Source organism: Colobus angolensis, unplaced genomic scaffold (genome assembly GCF_000951035.1).
Source record: "Colobus angolensis palliatus isolate OR3802 unplaced genomic scaffold, Cang.pa_1.0 Scaffold994, whole genome shotgun sequence".
NCBI classification, from domain to species: Eukaryota; Metazoa; Chordata; class Mammalia; order Primates; family Cercopithecidae; genus Colobus; species Colobus angolensis.
In genome coordinates this window covers 12515-12871 of record NW_012123976.1, presented here as the reverse complement: position 1 = coordinate 12871, position 357 = coordinate 12515, and the positions used below count along the sequence as shown (strand labels likewise).

Sequence of the window (357 nt, the reverse complement as noted above, 5' to 3'; positions counted from 1 at the left end):
CATTTGATCTTCATACCTTCATATGTGGTAAGGCCTGAACAAAACATCTACCCTGACCAAAAACTTCCTCTTTCAGAACCAAAGCCAGAGATCCATCCATGTCCCTCATGCTGTCTGGCCTTTTCAAGTCAGAAATTTCTCAGTCAACATTTGGAACGCCACTCAGAACTTCCAGGACCATCTGCAAGAAAACTCCTCCAACCAGAGAATCTCTGCTCAGGGGATCAGAATCAGGAGCAGCAATATTCTGATCCACACAGCTGTAATGACAAAACGAAAGGTCAAGAGATCAAAGAAAGGTCCAAACTCTTGAATAGAAGTACATGGCAGAAGGAGATTTCAAGGGCCTTTTCTAGC

General features: G+C 43.7%; 1 protein-coding gene across 1 annotated transcript in view; it reads left to right on the top strand.

Annotated features, from left to right (window-relative positions):
- Positions 1-355, top strand: part of LOC105505231 (histone-lysine N-methyltransferase PRDM9-like) — a gene marked incomplete at both ends in the record, with an annotated part of 3719 nt that extends 3364 nt beyond the window's left edge. The window contains one exon of the mRNA XM_011933022.1: positions 77-355. Coding sequence (XP_011788412.1) covers positions 77-355 — 279 coding nt within the window. The remainder of the gene's footprint in view (positions 1-76) is intronic.
- Positions 356-357: the final 2 nt, after the last annotated feature.